This window comes from Scyliorhinus torazame, chromosome 4 (assembly GCF_047496885.1).
Source record: "Scyliorhinus torazame isolate Kashiwa2021f chromosome 4, sScyTor2.1, whole genome shotgun sequence".
Classification (NCBI taxonomy): domain Eukaryota; kingdom Metazoa; phylum Chordata; class Chondrichthyes; order Carcharhiniformes; family Scyliorhinidae; genus Scyliorhinus; species Scyliorhinus torazame.
The window spans coordinates 332,533,208-332,549,842 of record NC_092710.1 but is presented as its reverse complement, the minus strand read 5'-3'; the positions used below and the strand labels follow the sequence as shown (position 1 = coordinate 332,549,842).

General features: G+C 43.1%; 1 protein-coding gene and 1 pseudogene across 3 annotated transcripts in view; both read right to left on the bottom strand.

The window, feature by feature from the left end:
• The window catches only part of LOC140411143 (CSC1-like protein 2), a 326,932-nt gene that overhangs the window by 44,404 nt on the left and 265,893 nt on the right, over positions 1 to 16,635 (bottom strand). For all 3 annotated transcript variants that reach the window (XM_072500210.1, XM_072500212.1, XM_072500211.1), the window contains 5 exons: positions 11,706 to 11,843; positions 10,831 to 10,984; positions 9,574 to 9,680; positions 7,188 to 7,274; positions 754 to 819 (listed from right to left, as the gene is read on the bottom strand). In XM_072500210.1, the coding sequence (XP_072356311.1) occupies positions 754 to 819; positions 7,188 to 7,274; positions 9,574 to 9,680; positions 10,831 to 10,984; positions 11,706 to 11,843 (552 nt within the window). The remainder of the gene's footprint in view (positions 1 to 753; positions 820 to 7,187; positions 7,275 to 9,573; positions 9,681 to 10,830; positions 10,985 to 11,705; positions 11,844 to 16,635) is intronic.
• On the bottom strand, positions 14,021 to 15,046 carry LOC140411144 (nucleophosmin pseudogene; annotated as a pseudogene).

The window sequence follows — 16,635 nt, the reverse complement described above, 5'->3', positions numbered from 1 at the left end:
GTTTGCTTTTGAAATTTAGAGTACCCAATTATTTTTTTCCAATTAAGGGGCAATTTAGTGTGGCCAATCCAACTAACCTATACATCTTTATGTTGTGGGGATGAGACCCATGAAGACACTGGATGAAAACTCCACATGGACAGTGACCCGGGGCCGGGATCGAACCCGGGTCCTTAGCGGCGTGAGGCAGCAGTGCTAACCACTGCGCCACTCTGCCACCCCAAAGCATTCCAAAATCATTCAAGGTGCGATTGAAATGCAGGTTCTTTCTACTGTACTGGCAGCATCGGTAGAGAAAGAAACAGCTTTAACATTTCAGATGAAAGGTCATCAACCTTCCGCTCACCACAGATGTTGCCCTACCTGTTGACTATTTCCAGAATTTTCTACTCATTTTCATTTCAGATTTCCAGCATCCAGAGTACCTCACTTTTGTCTTCCCAATATATCTATGTTAAATGTGCTTTTTACCAGTTATAATTCAGGATCTGCTTTACTCGAATACGATAAGTTAAGTAAAAGGTTCCCAATTCTTAATATCTAGAGTTGATGGTTTCTCCTGATCTCCTCTTCCCAGCCCACCGGCCTGAGCCTTGCTGTTTAATCCAGCATACAGAAGATTACAGACAGGTGATATCCTTATACTTGTGTCTGTGCATGCACTAAGGAAAGAGGGAAAAGATGAGACAGATGAAAGAGTGAACCAACAATGTGAATCAATGATATTGGGAAGGTTTCCTGTTACATACTCACTCAAATCGAACAGTGGCTTCTTCCAGAAATTTTTTGTCAAATAGCCAACGAAAAAACAGGTCCAGACTGGAACAGAAATAAGCAGCTTTAGAGAGCAGCCTAGAATCAGGGAATGGTTACAGCACAGGAGACCATTTGGACCATAGTATCTGTGATGACTCTCTGAAGGAGCAATTCAACTCATGCCACAATCTACCCCCACCTCTACTCCCCCCCCCCCCCCCGCCCCCACAGCCCCGTATTTTCTTCCTTCTCAGATAATAATTCAATTCAGTCTTGAATGCCTCGATTGAACTTTCCTTCACCACATCCCACATCCTAATCATTCGCTGCTTGAAAAGTTTTTCGTGTCGCTATTGCATCTTTTGCCAATTACCTTAAATCTGTGTCCTCTGGTTCTCGATTATGCCACCAATGGGAATAGTTTCTCCTTACCCATTCTGTACAGATACCTCAAAACCTCCTCTCAACATTCTCTTCTCCAAGGAAAACAGTCCCACCCTCCCCAAACTTTCGATGTAACTGAAACTCCTCATCCCCAGAACTATTTTATTACGATCCCAGACCAGACCTGAACAGTCACTAGGATACTGGACCGAAACCCCTAGTTTATTTTCTAAGACTGTGTGGACAGAATGATTCACCCCAGACACAACTGCATGAAGAAATAGGGATTTGGTATTTTTAAAACAAAACTTCATCAGGAATACAATATTAAACTAACTTCACACACGAAAAGAACAGTTTACACTTACTTCTTAAACACTACGACACAATTTGTAAGTGAATTAACCAAGGAACGCACAGCTCTCAATCCATCTTAAAATCAGCAAGGTGTAGAGTAATACTTGCTTTAACAGAACAGATTTGAGTCCTGCTAGCATCCCTCCAGACTCTGGCTGGCTGAATGTTTTCAAAAAGCTGGTTCACCTTGCTTAGAATCATAGGATTTACAGTGCAGAAAGAGGCTATTCGGCCCAGAGTCTGCACCGACCCTCTGCACCCTATTTAAGCCCACACCTCCACCATATTCCCCATAACCCCATCTAACAAAGAACAAAGAAAAGTACAGCACAGGAACAGGCCCTTCGGACCTCCAAGCCCGTGCCGACCATGCTGCCCGACTAAACTACAATCTTCTACACTTCCTGGGTCCGTATCCCTCTATTCCCATCCTTTTCATGTATTTGTCAAGATGCCCCTTAAATATCACTATCGTCCCTGCTTCCACCACCTCCTCCGGTAGAGAGTCCCAGGCACCCACTACCCTCTGTGTAAAAAAAAACTTTCCTCGTACATCTACTTAAATCTTGCCCCTCGCACCTTAAACCTAGTAGTAATTGACCCCTCTACCCTGGGGAAAAGCCTCTGACTATCCACTGTCTATGCCCCTCATAATTTTGTAGACCTCTATCAGGTCACCCCTCAACCTCCATCGTTCCAGTGAGAACAAACCGGGTTTATTCAACCGCGCCTCATAGCTAATGCCCGCCATACCAGACAACATTCTGGTAAATCTCTTCTGCACCCTCTCTAAAGCCTCCACATCCTTCTGGTAGTGTGGCGACCAGAATTGAACACTATACTCCAAGTGTGGCCTAACTAAGGTTCTATACAGCTGCAACATGACTTGCCAATTCTTATACTCAATGCCCCGGCCAATGAAGGCAAGCATGCCGTATGCCTTCTTGACTACCTTCTCCACCTGTATTGCCCCTTTCAGTGACCTGTGGACCTGTACACCTAGATCTCTCTGACTTTCAATACTCTTGAGGGTTCTACCATTCACTGTATATTCCCTACCTGAATTAGACCTTCCAAAATGCATTACCTCACATTTGTCCGGAATTAACTCCATCTGCCATCTCTCTGCCCAAGTCTCCAAACAATCTAAATCCTGCTGTATCCTTTGACAGTCCTCATTGCTATCCGCAATTCCACCAACCTTTGTGTCGTCTGCAAACTTACTAATCAGACCAGTTACATTTTCCTCCAAATCATTCAGATATATTACAAACAGCAAAGGTCCCAGCACTGATCCCTGCGGAACACCACTAGTCACAGCCCTCCAATTAGAAAAGCATCCGTCCATTGCTACTCTCTGCCTTCTACGACCTAGCCACTTCTGTATCCACATTGCCAGCTCACCCCTGATCCCGTGGGACTTCACCTTTTGTACTAGTCTACCATGAGGGACCTTGTCAAAGGCCTTACTGAAGTGCATATAGACACCATCCACTGCCCTACCTGCATCAATCATCTTTGTGACCTCTTCAAAAAACTCTATCAAGTTAGTGAGACACGACCTCCCCTTCACAAAACCATGCTGCCTCTCACTAATACGTCCATTTGCTTCCAAATGGGAGTAGATCCTGTCTCGAAGAATTCTCTCCAGTAATTTCCCTACCACTGACGTAAGGTTCACCGGCCTGTAGTTCCCTGGATTATCCTTGCTACCCTTCTTAAACAGAGGAACAACATTGGCTATTCTCCAGTCCTCCGGGACATGACCTGAAGACAGTGAGGATCCAAAGATTTCTGTCAAGGCCTCAGCAATTTCCTCTCCAGCCTCCTTCAGTATTCTGGGGTAGATCCCATCAGGCCCCGGGGACTTATCTACCGTAATATTTTTCAAGACGCCCAATACCTCGTCTTTTTGGATCTCAATGTGACCCAGGCTATCTACACACCCTTCTCCAGACTCAACATCTACCAATTTCTTCTCTTTGGTGAATACTGATGCAAAGTATTCATTTAGTACCTCGCCCATTTCCTCTGGCTCCACAAATAGATTCCCTTGCCTATCCTTCAGTGGGCCAACCCTTTCCCTGGCTACCCTCTTGCTTTTTATGTACGTGTAAAAAGCCTTGGGATTTTCCTTAACCCTATTTGCCAATGACTTTTTGTGACCCCTTCTAGCCCTCCTGACTCCTTGCTTAAGTTCCTTCCTACTTTCCTTGTATTCCACACAGGCTTCGTCTGTTCCCAGCCTTTTAGCCCTGACAAATGCCTCCTTTTTCTTTTTGACGAGGCCTACAATATCTCTCGTTATCCAAGATTCCCGAAAATTGTTGTATTCATCCTTCTTCCTCACAGGAACATGCCGGTCCTGTATTCCTTTCAACTGCCACTTGAAAGCCTCCCACATGTCAGATGTTGATTTACCCTCAAACATCCGCCCCCAATCTAGGTTCTTCAGTTCCCACCTAATATTGTTATAATTAGCCTTCCCCCAATTTAGCACATTCACCCTAGGACCACTCTTATCCTTGTCCACCAGCACTTAAAAACTTACTGAATTGTGGTCACTGTTCCCGAAATGCTCCCCTACTGAAACTTCTACCACCTGGCCGGGCTCATTCCCCAATACCAGGTCCAGTACAGCCCCTTCCCTAGTTGGATTGTCTACATATTGTTTTAAGAAGCCCTCCTGCATGCTCCTTACAAACTCTCCCCCGTCTAAGCCCCTGGCACTAAGTGGGTCCCAGTCAATATTGGGGAAGTTGAAGTCTCTCATCACAACAACCCTGTTGTTTTTACTCTTTTCCAAAATCTGTCGACCTATCTGCTCCTCTATCTCCCGCTGGCTGTTGGGCGGCCTGTAGTAAACCCCCAACATTGTGACTGCACCCTTCTTATTCCTGATCTCTACCCATATAGCCTCACTGCCCTCTGAGGTGTCCTCTCGTAGTACAGCTGTGATATTCTCCCTAACCAGTAGCGCAACTCCGCCACCCCTTTTACATCCCGCTCTATCCCGCCTGAAACATCTAAATCCTGGAACGTTTAGCTGCCAATCCTGCCCCTCCCTCAACCAGGTCTCTGTAATGGCAACAACATCATAGTTCCAAGTACTAATCCAATCTTTTTGACACTAAGGGGCAATTTCCGCATGGCCAATTCACCTAACTACATCTCTGGACTGTGGGAGGAAACCGGAGCACCCAAAGGAAACCCACGCAGACACGGGGAGAAAGAGCAAACTCCACACAGACAGTCACCCGAGGCCAGAATTGAACCCGGATCCCTTGAGCTGTGAGGCAGCAGTGCTAACCCCTGTGCCACCAGTGGCTTGTTTCAGATTCTTCCTTGTCCTCAGACAAGACTGCTCTGCTTTAAATATCATTACTATTTTTATAACTATCCCGCTGTGAGAGGAAACTGCCTTTACTTGTGGTCAAAACAAGCTTGTCAGATCAGACTTCAATTCTTCTCCAAAACGTTTTCAAAATGTCTCTCTGGGTTCCTTAAAACCTCCCAGCAATGACAATCTCCCCAAGCTGAAAAATAAATGATCTTTCTAGGCTAAAAGCAATCAACTCCCCAGGGACTTTTCCCAGTCAAACCACAGTGCATTAGCCCAGACTAAAAACATTCTTCAGGACGATTTCACCTAAAAGCGCTGAGGCATAGAGTGCAAAAAGAGGGAGGTTATGATGGAGCTGCAAAAAAACACTGCAGGCCTCAGCTAGAGCAGTGTGTGCAATTCTGGTTCCACACTAGAGGATGGATGTGATTGCACTAGAAAGGGTGCAGAGGAGATTCACCAGGATGTAGCCTGGGCTGGAGCATTTCAGCTATGAAGGCTGCTTAGGGGGACAACTCCAGCCTAAGAGCAGAGATGGCTAGGGCATCTGATTGAGGTGTACAAAATTCTGAGGGACATAGATAGGAGAGATAGGAAGGAACTTTTCCCCTTAGTAGACGGGTCATAACCAGACGGTTAAGATAAAGGGCAGGAGGTTCAGAGGGGATTTGATGTTTTCTCCCAGAGGGTGGTGGGAATCTGGCACTCACTGCCTGAAAGGGTGGTATAGGTGGGAACCCTCAATATTTAAGCATTTAGATGAGCACTTGAAACATCTTGCGTACAAGGCGACAGACTAAGTGCTGGAAAACAGGATTAGACTAGATAGGTATTGGATGGTCGCTGCAGACATGATGGGCTGTAAAATTCAACGAGTCTAATTGCGCTCTCAACCTATCCTACTACCTTCAATGATGTGTGCACATGTATACCCTTTGGAATTGTACCTTTTATTTTATATTGTCTCTGCCTTCTCCTACCAAAATGAATAACTTTACATTTGGAAACATAGAATTTACAGCGCAGAGGGAGGCAATTCGGCCCATCGAGTCTGCACCGGCTCTTGGAAAGAGCACCCCTACTTAAGCCCACACGTCCACCATTTCATCGGTCACACGTTCACCCATTTCACCAACTTGCCCTTGTCCTTTTTGAAGTTCGACACTATCCTTCTCAGTTCACAATGCTTCCAAGTTTGGTATCATCTGCAAATTTTGAAATTGTGTCCTGTACATCAAAGTCTAGGTCGTTAATCTATATCAGGAAATGCAGGGGTCCCAACACCAACCCCGAGGACTCCACTATAAACCTTACTCCAATCCAAAAAACAACCATTAACTACTAGATTGTTTCCTGTCACAGTCAATTCTGTATCCATGTTGCTGCTGTCCCTCTTATTCCACGCATTCAACTTTTGCTGACAAGCCTGTTGAGTGGCACTTCATCAAATTCAAATGCCTTTTGGAAGTCCATGTACGTCACAACATCATTGCCCTCCAACCTTTTCCGTTACCTCACCTGGCTCATCAAACCAGTGAGGCTGGACCGGCTGCGTATTTACTTCGTTGTTGCACAAGTCACTTTTAATGCTCTTCCCAATCCATTTCTTCCTCACCGCTCACGAAAATTAACTTTAAACTCAATGCTCTTTTGGAGGCTCCTCCCCGAACATGAACGGATTTACTTTTTGAACATAGAAGTCTGTGCCAAAAGCTCACTCCCAACAATTTCCAGAACCTGCTATACAGAATTTACAAAGTAAAAGATGGGCTACAGCACTATGACATTAAGCTCATGTTGTGAAAGGCTTCATACTTGGAAATAAGATTCAGACTCCAGTCTCAACAAAGTAGGGGAGACGTCAGCTAAATAAATTATGTTTAAGTAAACTACGGATACAGGTTTTAAAAACAACCAAGGCACTCCAGTAGAATCTCGAAAAAATAGAGTTCTGCAGCTTTGAACTAGCAGTCTAGCTCACAGCAAGCCAGCATTTTGTTTTACTGGGTTGATCAGTTTCTACAAGGGTGGGGAAATACTCATACAGCAAATGGGCCGATTTAAGCAGATTATACACTGGGCTTTTTATTCTAAAAAGAGAAAAGAGGGATAATCGCAGGGTGACATCTTCTGCTTATGCTGATATTAAAGGGCTGACGCCTAGTCAAGTGCCCATTACACCTACATTAAAACAGTGACACAAGGATAAGTTTATACTACTCCATTCTTTGTATCTGCCCCTCGGTGAAAGCGCTGACGCTGCTTGCACAGTGACAGAATACATACTGCATGAGTGTTGCTGCATCTCCTGCATGTTGAAGTGTCTTTTTAAACACAACTAACTCACCTGCTGAGACCCAGAGATGGTAGAATTAAGACCATGAATACAAGGAAGGTGTAGCACTTGTGCATTGTGGTCCGATTTTCCCCCGATCTGAAAAAAGACATGGCAGTGATTAAAACGTACACAAAATCTGCAGGTCTTTGTGACTGGTAACACACTCACCGCTCGAGTCAGAAGATCCTGGGTTCAAGTGCCACATCCAGAGACTTGAGCACAATAGCATCGTGGGAGCATTTGCACTCAGAGGCAGCCATCTTTCAGACAAGATGTTCTCCTAACCAAAGGTTGGCACCAACCCGTGGAACTTCTCAAACAGAAAAGACAATTTCCGTGGTGACCGGACTAATATTTACCCGTCAATGAACATCACTAAAATATATCAATTTCTTGTTGTGCAATGGGGAGATGGTGGCATAGTGGTATTGTCACTGGACGAGTAATCCAGTGACCCAGAGTACTCTGGCGTCCTAGGTTCAAATCTCAGATGGTGTAAATTTTGAATTCAATAAAAATCTGGAATTAAAAGTCGAGTGATGAACATTAAATCAGTGCCGAATGTTGTTCAAATCCATCTGGTTCACCAATGTCCTTTAGGGAAGGAAAGCCCGATAATCTTTCACCTCTTTGTTCATCAAAAATGTACCTTTCTCTTCCTTAAAAATAGTCAAAGACGCTGCTTCCACTTGGAGAGTTCCAAAGACTCTCAACCCTCTGGAAAAAAATAAAAGTCTCATCTCAGCAACACCTTACTTTAAAAAAAAAAAAAAAAAAATTTAGATTACCCAATTATTTTTTCCAATTAAGGGGCAATTTAGCGTGGCCAATCCACTAGGCACATATTTGGGTTGTGGGGGCGAAACCCATGCAAACACGGGAAGAATGTGCAAACTCCACACGGACAGTGACTCAAAGCCGGGATCGAACCTGGGACCTCAGCGCCGTGAGGCAGCTGTGCTAACCACTAGGCCACCGTACTGCCCTAGCAACATCTTACTTTTAAACTGTCACCCCTAGTTTCACATTTTCCCAAATAAGGAAACATTCTCTTCACATCCACTTTGTCAAGACCCCTCAGGATCTTTAAAGGTTTTGATCAAGTCACCTCTTACTCTTCTAAACTCCTAACTTCGCCAATCTTACCTCATAAAGACGATGTGCCTATTCCTGGTATCAGTCTAGTAAACCTTGGCTGAAGGTTTACATCTTTCCTTAAATAAGGAGACTAATACCATACACAATACTCCATATGTGGTCTCACCAGTCCCCTGTATAACCTCCCTACTTTTGTAATCAATTCCCCTCACAATAAACAATAACACTATTAGCTTTCCTAATTTCTTGCTGTGCCTGCACACTTGCCTTTTGTGATTCATGCACTCTTGCCCTTCCCCTTTTCAGCATCATGTACATTAGTCCATTGCAGACTGTCATATCTTTACCTCACTCAGTGGAAATGAGTATGACTGTTTATTGATAGACAAGAACCCACACAACATCAGTAATCCATCTTAGATAGGGAGCACTAAAGCACATATAAATCGACCATGCATTTTCCATGCTGAATGTACAGCAGTAGGAGCTACTCAGACCGTAGAAATCTCTGGATTTGCTAACAGACTGCTCCAAGATGTCAGTCAATATTGAAGTAAACTGAGCATCTCAGAACACAGCCCCACTGATCTAAAATAGCAGATCGGAGTAACAGAAAAAACATTTTAAAAGAAGGAAAAACAAGATTTTAAGCATTTGTTGTATAGTTCAGATAAAAGCAGCAATTTGAACAGGAAGAATTTCCTATCGATTTGCACCTTCCGTAAGGAACATTGTAGGGTTTTCTTCTGCATGCCGACACTCCTTGTGTTTGATGACATTACTTGCATTTGCATGGCTCGTCTTCATTTTCAAATGGCTCCAAGCACTTGGACAAAACAGTTGGCTCATTTCAAAAATTGTAAGCCATAAATCATTCCATGGAGGGCAAGATGTCGTCAACAATAATTAGACAAATAACCAGTTAATTTGTTTTCATGTGGGACATTTGCAGGAGGAATGTTGGTTAAAGCATTGGAAAAATATCCTGATCTCCTCTGAATAGTGCCATAGGATTATAATCTCCAACTGAGCAGGTATTCAAAGCCTTGACTCAACATCTGAAAGTATGTTATCCCTCAATGTAATGCCCCTCAAAATCAATCTGTTCTCAGGCATTGACTTCATATTAATGACAAAGTACACCAAAAAATCTCAACATAATACAGGCTATATCAGATTCCAACTTTGAATTGATACCTCAGTTACAAACAGTATGAGGATTCAACGCAGCAATTACATGGCATTTTCATAGGCACATGAACACCCAAAACAGAAATACAGAATTAAATGAAAATACCTTGTCCAATGTGCTTCAAAAAATCCTGAGTAGTAAACTATAGTTGGGAGAAGCGCAGAGAAAGACCACAGTAGAAGTGTTGGGAAAAACTGCGTTATGATGGGATTCTGCCGAGACAGAAATCGAAAAGAAAGCAAGTTTAAGATTTTTGATGCTTGGGGTCAAGAGGTTAAAAGTTTATCATTGACAAATGACAATTAATAATAAGCAGAGTGCAAATTCTGACTGTGACTCCATTTGCTGATCTAAAGGCACGTTCACCATAAGCTGTAAAGCCAAAGGCAGACATTTGTTCCAACCACCACTGGTTCTATTTGTGTTACAGTAAGTCATTCCAGGACTATAGAAAGAGAGGTAACTTTCATCAACCAGAAAGCCATTCACTATCCAGAGTTTTCTTTGGAATTACAGGGTGAAGCATACCAAAGTTAAATGTCATCAGACATTAATGACTTTATTAATTTTACCAAGCACAATGGGCTGAATGGCTCAGGGTTCTGATGATTTCAGGGAGCCACCCTTGACCAGAAGTAGATTTTGCTTGTTACTTGTGAGCCCTTTACATGGTGGCGGATATTGATGCTATGAAAAATGTTCAAAAGGTGGGCCACTCAATTGAGGACTAGAATAAATGTAATTAATTATCACAATAGACTTAAAACAGTTGGGACTTATTGCTGAGGAAAGTGCAAACTTGGAGGAGAAATGATTGAAGCAATTAAAATAATGCACGGTTTATGGTTGGTCCATAAATTGATTGGATTGATCAAGGGGAACAAGTTATGATCATGCAACTAGGTAAGATGCCAAGAGGAAAATTTTTTTATGAGTCTGTTGACCTATGGAACACGTTGCCCTATGCGCAATAAGTGTGGATTCCCAGCAAGCATTCCAATCAGTGGCCAAGAGGGGTCACTGGGAGCGGAAAGGGGCAAGTGTCATCAATCAAGTGTCATCAATCATTGTGGTCTTCTGGACATCAGTTGCAAATTAGCATAAGATTTTCCCTCTAGTTTCTGTGCTTTTTCTAGGAGACTGCATGTGTGTGCATGCATGTGGATGAACACACGTGAAGTAATGCCAATATTTCCAGGATGGTGCAGGCAATGGACAGGCTAGTCTACTCATGCCCTTTCTGTACATTTGAATTCCAGCTATATTGGCAAAGCTCAAACCTTCACTCAGACAGGAACAGGATTAGGAGGTTGAAGAAGAAAAAAAAAGGATTAAAAAAAATGTTGATACACCAAAACTTACATTTAAGTATTCAACAGGCTTCGTAACATTGAATTTGTCCATTGTCGTAATAATAATAGCAGGAGTAGTTAAGAAGAAGAGTAGAATAAAAAGGATACAATTGATGATGAAGCAGCGGAGCCACCATGAAATCCCTCTCAAGGACAAGTGCTCCCTGTGTAAATAAAAATATTGTACTTACTATAATTGTACCTTAAGGTAATCAGCTACCCAACTCTCAATCGATTTTGCAAGACACACCTGGAGTGAAAACATTTGGACAAAGAAAGGCTGATGGATTTGATCTTGTCCTTCTGAAGGAAGGAGTAGCAGAGATTTACCAACATTGTTGAGGCCTGGGTGGAGTCACCACACCAGTGGGAACAGAACACTGGACCAACAACCAAAGGTCACAAGTTCAAATTCTACCAAGATTAACTATGAAATGGAATTCAATAAATCTTCTAGGAATTTAGCATCAGAAAAATGACCACATATAATCAGAAAAAGTTTAATTAATGACCTTAAGGGACAAGAATTTGCCATGCTGATCCCATCTAGCCTACATTAAATGCCAAGCCACATACATGGTTGACTCTCAATGTCCTTTCAATTGGTCTGGCAAGATGGTTAAGCAGCCATGATAAAACGGGAGAGAAATATTGCTGGATGAAGATGAGATTTGGGCAATCATAGTTCAATCTACATTTCAAAACTCTCTCTTAAACACTTGAAGAATGGAGTCAGAATTGAGAAAGCAATGAAGGGTAAACGGCTGCCGCTTTTCATCTCAGCTCTTCAATCTGTCCAGATGGAGAATGTGATTTATAATTCACATATGAAGCAAGGCCAACAAGATTACTTGCCATCAATACTGACACAAAGTAATACCTTACCAGTAAATATTGTGGGGATCAGGGGCATAGCTCACACTCCAGTTTGAAGCATGGAGAAACTCGCTGTTCGAAGATCTCTGAGGCTCTCCACTGAATATACAGCCCTGACACTTGCAGGCATTGAAGTCTCGGAGAATTCTGCGGGAATAAAATTAGGTGTGATAGCAATGCTAAATCCTCCGTGTGAAGTTGGATAATGCATCATTTTAAGAGGCCACAGCTCTATGCAAGGCAAAACGTATCATTCCGTTAAGATTTGGATATGCTGAAACCAACCAGTCTCTTTAACACTGGGATTTCTGCTTATACTCACTTAGGCAAACCTACAGATGAACACCTTACAATGATACTTGCTGGACTAGCAGTGGGAAGTTCATTTGTGCTTGTGTTAGTAAACTGCATGGTTATATTTGGTTAATCTATTGTATCTATTTGAGGTGCCCATAAACCTGTCCTCTTGCAAACCTGCATCGAAGCATTCTCTATGGGTAGGTAGTGCACTTTTACAGAAAAAACGTGTATGCAACTACAAATCAGCCAAATCTGTGTACTGTTCTCAGTAGCATGCTTTGGTGGGATGGCAATGAGCTTCTGCGCTGACCAAACCAAACAAAGAAAACTTGCTCATATGCAGCAATATTCTCGTTTGAAGGGGAATACGATGACTTCACCAGCAGTATTGGACCTCCACGCATATTCTAGGATCCACAGATTCCCATTTGCTAGCCTACAATATAGAGTCACAAACAGACTGCAAGGTCAAAATAAATTGCATCACTCACAAACTGCAAGGCATTGTATGTGGAACACAAGGGTTAAATTGACACCATGAAACCAAAGAAGGGCCATTGGTCATCAATCTCAAGATGCATCTCACCCTTGTAACTCCAAATCTGCATTATTATTGCAGAAGTTATGTATAACTGGAACTCCACCAGCCAGCTGAAAATAGTGCAATCACTGCCAGGTAATAACATCAGAAAACATAGCATGGATTGCTGTGTCATGTTTTGTTGGTTTGAACTTAATTTTTGGCATAAATGCCATGACATCCAAAGCACAGGAACATTCTAGGTGAAGCTTTAGAAGTGTGTTGCCAAAGCAAGACTGAATTTCAGTAATTTTCTGAGAAATATTGAAAAACAAGAACCACTGTCAGTGAATAAGGAATACAATTGACTGATTACAAAAAATGATAAAAGATCAAATGACACAACTGGAGACCTAAATAGGTATGTTCTCCAGTTCCTTGGTGTGAAAATACAATGGGTTATGTCATAGAATTGTTATGGGACAGGGTTTTGAGAACTCCAAAGTGTATCATGGCGTTCACCTGACCCACAACCTTTGATAGATTGTGGTTATGAAATGAAATTAAAAATTAAAATCGCTTATTGTCACAAGTAGGCTTCAAATGAAGTTACTGTAAAAGCCCCTAGTCGCCACATTCCGGCGCCTGTTCGGGGAGGCTGGTACGGGAATTGAACCGTGCTGCTGGCTTGCGTTGGTCAGCTTTAAAAGCCAACTATTTAGCCCAGTGTGCTAAAACACACGGGCCTACTTTACAGGTGTGGTGCAACAGAGAGTTAAAGTACTTTTAAATTAAAACAATGTTTATTTATAAAACCAGTTAACACTTTATAAACCCACAGTAAACATCTTAACAACTATCAACACCAATAACCCCCACAGATACAGTATTCTATAAGTAACCCTTGTCTTGCAACATCCATAAGACAAAAGACTTTTATTAACACAGAGATCAGGTTCAAATTCACTACTGAGAGCAGTTATCACTGTTAAATTAGCAAGTGATCTGAAGACATTCCTTTCATACAGAGACAGACCAGAATTACACCTGGTCTCTCTGGATGCAGCTCCCAATCTGCAAAATGAAACTAAACACACCCTGTAGCTGCCTGCCCAAAAACGAAAGTGAAAAACAGACAGCCCAGCTCCACCCACACTCTGCCATCACTGCAGCTATTCGATAAACACCCATTTCTTAAAGGTACATCCACTACAGCTATTTAATAAACACCCAGTTCTTAAAGGTCTCTCACATGACAGAATTGTTAGAAACTTAGAAGAGTTACGGCAGAGGAGGCCATTCAGCCACACATGCCAATGTTAGCCCACTGAAGGAACAATTCACCTTGTTCCACTTTCCTGCCTTTTCCTTGAAGTCCTGCAAATCTTGCCTTTTCGGACAGTGACCAATACTCTCCGGAATGCTTCAATCGACCCTGCCTCCACACTCTCAGGTAGTACATTCCAGATTCTAACCACTTACTATGTCTTTCCTCATATTTAAAAAAACAAACTGGTTTATTTACAAAAACACAGATGCAAGAATGGAGTACAATTTTCACACAAGTTTGATTTAATACGGTTACAGTTCCTCTACTTCCCATCCACTATTTGCCTCCATGCCCAAAGCTCTTTGATGATCTTTGGGTCCTCTATCCTGAAGCCATGTTTAAGGTAGTTTATAAACTTTGGCTCCAGTTTGGGCAGACCAACACCGTTCTCCACTGAAGTCTTCAGCTTTGCTTTGATGTCTTCAACAGTCATTGGGGTCTTTGGAGTTTTGGGGGTCTTGGGTTTGCCGCTGGATTCTGGTGACTTTGACTGCTTCTTAGCTGGTGTGGATTTGGTGGGTGCTTTGCCGTTGGTTGGGATTCCCCTTTGATCCAGGGGTAGCCTTGAGCGGAGTTTTCTGAAGAGGCTGCTTTACCTGTTTTGCTGGGGTCATGTCCTCCTCCTCATCATCGTCGTCATCCTCATCATCCTCCTCCTCATCGTCAGAGTCTTCCACTTTCATTTTTTTCTGCACTATTTTGGTTGCAGGAACTGCTGGTCATTTTATAGCTTGTTTCGATGTGGTGTCCTCCAGTATGCTGTCATCCTCATCATCAGAGTCCAAAACGTCATCATCCAATGCGATGAGGTGTTGGCCACTGATGTACACAGGACCAGCTCCAGATTTCAGTCGGAATGTCGCAGGAGGTGCCATTTCAAATCCTCCCAAACTAACTGTGGGCTGCACCGACAACTTCAGAGCTGCCAAAGTGATCATGTTCTTGCCTTCAGCATTTAAGCCTTCTGCTTCGACCAGGTGCAAGTCATCACTTGCACCAACACCAAGGCAAACCGTTCTCAAAGAAAGCTGATGCTCAGACTCATCATCATCCACCTCCATCTTGTATTCTTTCTCACCTGCCTTGAGCTCACATCCGAACAAGAAGCTCTGCGGCCTCATGGGCGCTGTGCTCTCCAACTCACAATCCGCCATCTTGCTGCTCTCTCTGGCCCGGCGCCCGCTCGCTGCCCGCTTGATATACCCGGCCCCTCGGAAGCGTCGTCTTTCCTCATATTGGCATAGCTGGGGCTGTTTAGCACAGGGCTAAATCGCTGGCGTTGAAAGCAGACCAAGGCAAGTCAGCAGCACGGTTCGATTCCCGTAACAGCCTCCCCGAACAGGCGCTGGAATGTGGCGAGTAGGGGCTTTTCACAGTATCATTTGAAGCCTACTTGTCACAATAAGCGATTTTCATTTCATTACATTTTTTGCCACCTTAAATCTGTGCCCTCTTGTTCTCCACTCTTCCACCAATTGAAACAGTTTCTCCCGTCTACTCTGTCCACAGCCCACATGATTTTCAATACACCTCAACTTTTCTTCTCCAAGAGGAACAGTCCCAACTTTTCTCTACACAATCATTCTCAATAAATACTTTGTAATCTCGCTCACACCTTCATATCCTTCCTAAAGAATGAAGTATATTGAACACTGAATCTTGCAATTACAGAGCTTTCACCACAGGAGGCAGCTATTTAGTCCATTGCAGGTCAGTCAGTATGAGCACCTCAGCTGAATGCATTTACTGAATTCAGAGTTGGGCGGCACGGTAGCACAGCAGTTGGGTAGCATGGTAACACAGTGGTTAGCAGTGTTGCTTCACCGCGCCAGGGTCCCAGGTTCGATTCCCGGCTAGGCTCACTATCTGTGCAGAGTCTGCACATTTTCCCAGTGTCTGCGTGGGTTTCCTCTCATGAATCCCGAAAACAAGCTGTTAGGCCAATTGGACATTTTGATTTCTCCCTCAGTGTACCCGAACAGGCGCCGGAAGGTGGCAACTAGGGGGTTTTTCACGATAACTTCATTGCAGTGTTACTATAAGCCTACTTGTGACAATAATAAAGATGACGTATGATGATGTATGGATAATGTTACAGTATATCTCAATAGAAATTCATATTTGAAATCAATGGTATCCATCTGTCTCTGTGGTACATCTTTTGTGGCTAAAAAGGGTGATTCAAGAGTGGCAGTCCATTCCTCAGCTGGCACAGATGAATAGCATTGGCCCAAGGTTGGCTGATATTTTTTCCTTCTGGCTGGGTTCTTTTCCCCACCAAACATCTGGTCATTTATTTTGTCCTCTGCTTTTTCCATGCCATCCTGACTTCTCATCTCCAGATTTTCTGATCAGCAGCAAGGACTTTTCATGCACCGACTCTGATACCAGTCAACATAAAGTCATGCTTATAGACATCCTTGTGTCAGATGTGGGTGACCTGTTGGTTTTGCGCAGATAGCAAGCTCACAGCACAAGCATGTCTTTGAGGATGCGGCCTTTATTAATTCATCTCCAATGATGAAGATGACGCAAAGGTTAGTGGAATTGCGGATAGCGATGAGGACAGTCAGAGGATACAGAAGGATATAGATTGGTTGGAGACTTAGGTGGAGAGATGGCAGATGGAGTTTAATCAAGACAAATGTGAGGTAATGCATTTTGGAAGGTCTAATACAGATGGGAAATATACAGTATATGGCAGATCCCTTAAAAGTATTGATAGGCAGAGGGATCTAGGTGTACAGATACATAGATCACTGAAACTAGCAACGCAGGTGGAGAAGGCA